The following is a 2,242-nucleotide window of genomic DNA, read 5'->3' as shown; positions in this document are numbered from 1 at the left end:
GATTATGTATATTTTAAACTTACAAGGTATTTGATCAATCAAACCATTACATGCTGAAGCATTCATTGATTTTTTTTCGATTGTCCAAGATGAATTTATTTCCAGTAGTACCAATCGTCGTACCAAGAGTCCCCGGATCCACTTCCACTCTCATCAGTGGGTTCGGTTGTAGTAGCAGTGGTTGTAGTAGTACCTGTTGTTGTTGTTGTGGGAGTTGAGCCTTCCGTATTGACCAAAATGGGTGCCATGCCAAACTGAAAATGGGTGTATCATCCATAGTCACTAATATTCATGATGTTAAAATAAATTTCACTCTTTAGTGGCCTCACCAGTTCGATGTGGTTGCAGTTAATGCCTCGTTTCATTTTGAAGTAACCTGACTCTCCCCAAGAGGATCCCCAGGAGTTCTTGATCTTCCAATACTTGACGCCCTTGTGGGTTCCATATCCAACCACGGTCACGGCGTGACCGTGATTAAATTCGCCCGAACTATGTCAAACAAGGGAATATAATGGCTCGTCGCAAAATCGAAAAGGATCAATGAACTTACGGACACAAGTCAAAAATACCACCGGCATAATTCATGATGGCTTTGCTCAGAGGGGACCCGGGGGCCCCGGTGGAAATGGCCGCAACTACTGCGCCATGCTTGGCCACCAATCTCATTAGTCCCTCCTCTTTGGGTTCATACAGGGCGACCATTTTACTGACCTTGATTTGCCAAGGTACACTTTTCAGGGTCAGGCACATGTTATTGAAACATATAAATACTTACCTTGACTCCCGGGTCGAAATTGTCTTTTTCAGGGAGGCAAGTGGCAGATTGGACCCCCTTGTAGGGATCCTTATGCTCAGCTGGAATGTTACCGCCACGGTTTTTAGTCAGATAGTGTAAGTAGGGATCGAGAGGAGCCCCTTGGCAACCGTTGGCATTGCCACTGAAATTCAAGTATGTAGTAAGTTAAAGAAAACCCATTGCGTTTTGAAAATCCATCTGAAAGATCCTTACTAGTTGCCAGCGCAATTCAACAGGGTCTGCTCAGCCAAATCCAAAGAGTTACTCATGGTGGGCTTCTTCAACAAGATGCCAGTCTCAAGGGAGGCTACGGAGGCAAAAATGACGCAAGAGCCACAACTGCCTTGGTTCCTAACCCCAGTCAATTTGCTCGTAGGAGTGTGGAACTCGGCAGGGGGAGTGTCCCCGGATCTCATGAGACCTTCAAAGTACCGCATTGAAGGCTCATCAAAGGTCATCCCTTGGGGGTTGAAGCCCGTCCTCATTGCGGCGTCCACATTGAAGCCTGGGAAAAAGGATCAGTTGTGACTGACTGCCATTTTCCAGAGAGCTCTTCTCTGAATTAACACATGGATGGTTGGCTGGTTACCTGTCCGATTGGCAAGGCCTTTGGTTCCTTCAATGGAAAGCGGGGTGGGCTTGGCGAAAAACAGAGATTTGTGACTTCTGAACGCTGCGTTCTGTTCATGGATGAAGTCGGCAGCTTCCTTCAAATTATCAGCCCGCTCATCTTCAGTCAAGAACTCAAAGTCATCCTCCTCCCAATCTTCCTCGGGAATCAATTCTTTGAACGTGTCCTCATCCAAATAGTCAAAGTCAATTACTTCGTCTTCATCAACATCATCAAAGACATAGTCCTCGTCGTCGTCGAAATGGAGAAAAGGACAGTCATCATGGTCGATGTCGTCAATCTCATCATGATCGTGGAACGGGGAGGCCTTAACTGTAAGTTAAAAAGTTAATAGACTAAGAGTGATGGTCCAGTTCGAGGACGTTGATAATCTTATTGCTTCAACGTATAATCATAAAGATATCCTTTGGCTTTGGATGTGTTTTATTACCCGTGAACGCCGCAAAGGCAAAGAAGATAATGCAGAGACTAGAAAATCTCATTGTTGGTTGGTTTGCCGTCTTCGATCTGGAACTAACCTCCTTCAGATAAGAGTCGATTTATATATGGAAGTGGATCAGTTCGAAAGAAAAGATTAGATCAGCGTGTGCAGTATTTTACCATATTTTATCAAGATGTTGATATTGCAAAGAGTAATAAGTAAAATAAATCGAGAAAGGTGGTACACAATATTTGAAGAATATTATGTTACTTATATCTTTCATGAAAGTAAAGGCAAATTGGAAAAAGTGTGTTCTCACATGCTTCTTTTTTAACTTACAATATTCCACATATATCATTATGGGTGTATGACGATCAGATATTCAGAAATAGTC

The 2,242-nt window shown here is 43.4% G+C and overlaps 1 protein-coding gene across 1 annotated transcript; it reads right to left on the bottom strand.

Moving 5' to 3' along the window:
* Positions 1–1,991, bottom strand: LOC131892118 (uncharacterized). The gene is made up of 7 exons (XM_059241878.1): positions 1,858–1,991; positions 1,386–1,739; positions 1,010–1,301; positions 776–938; positions 551–711; positions 330–489; positions 1–254 (listed from the first exon to the last, which is right to left on the bottom strand). The coding sequence occupies exons 1-7, from the start codon at positions 1,907–1,909 to the stop codon at positions 96–98; spliced, it is 1,341 nt and encodes a 446-aa protein (XP_059097861.1). The 5' UTR covers positions 1,910–1,991; the 3' UTR covers positions 1–95.
* Between the last annotated feature and the right edge of the window lie 251 nt (positions 1,992–2,242).

This window comes from Tigriopus californicus, chromosome 12 (assembly GCF_007210705.1).
Source record: "Tigriopus californicus strain San Diego chromosome 12, Tcal_SD_v2.1, whole genome shotgun sequence".
Taxonomy (NCBI): domain Eukaryota; kingdom Metazoa; phylum Arthropoda; class Copepoda; order Harpacticoida; family Harpacticidae; genus Tigriopus; species Tigriopus californicus.
The sequence above is the reverse complement of the archived record's forward strand: the minus strand, read 5'-3'. Positions and strand labels throughout refer to the sequence as shown.

Coding starts and splice junctions, on each gene's coding strand:
- LOC131892118 (XM_059241878.1), bottom strand. CDS start 1,909: ATGAGATTTTCTAGTCTCTGCATTATCTTCTTTGCCTTTGCGGCGTTC. Junction 1,740..1,857: donor TGCCTTTGCGGCGTTCACGG/GTAATAAAACAC, acceptor TTTAACTTACAG/TTAAGGCCTCCCCGTTCCAC. Junction 1,302..1,385: donor AGGCCTTGCCAATCGGACAG/GTAACCAGCCAA, acceptor CCTTTTTCCCAG/GCTTCAATGTGGACGCCGCA.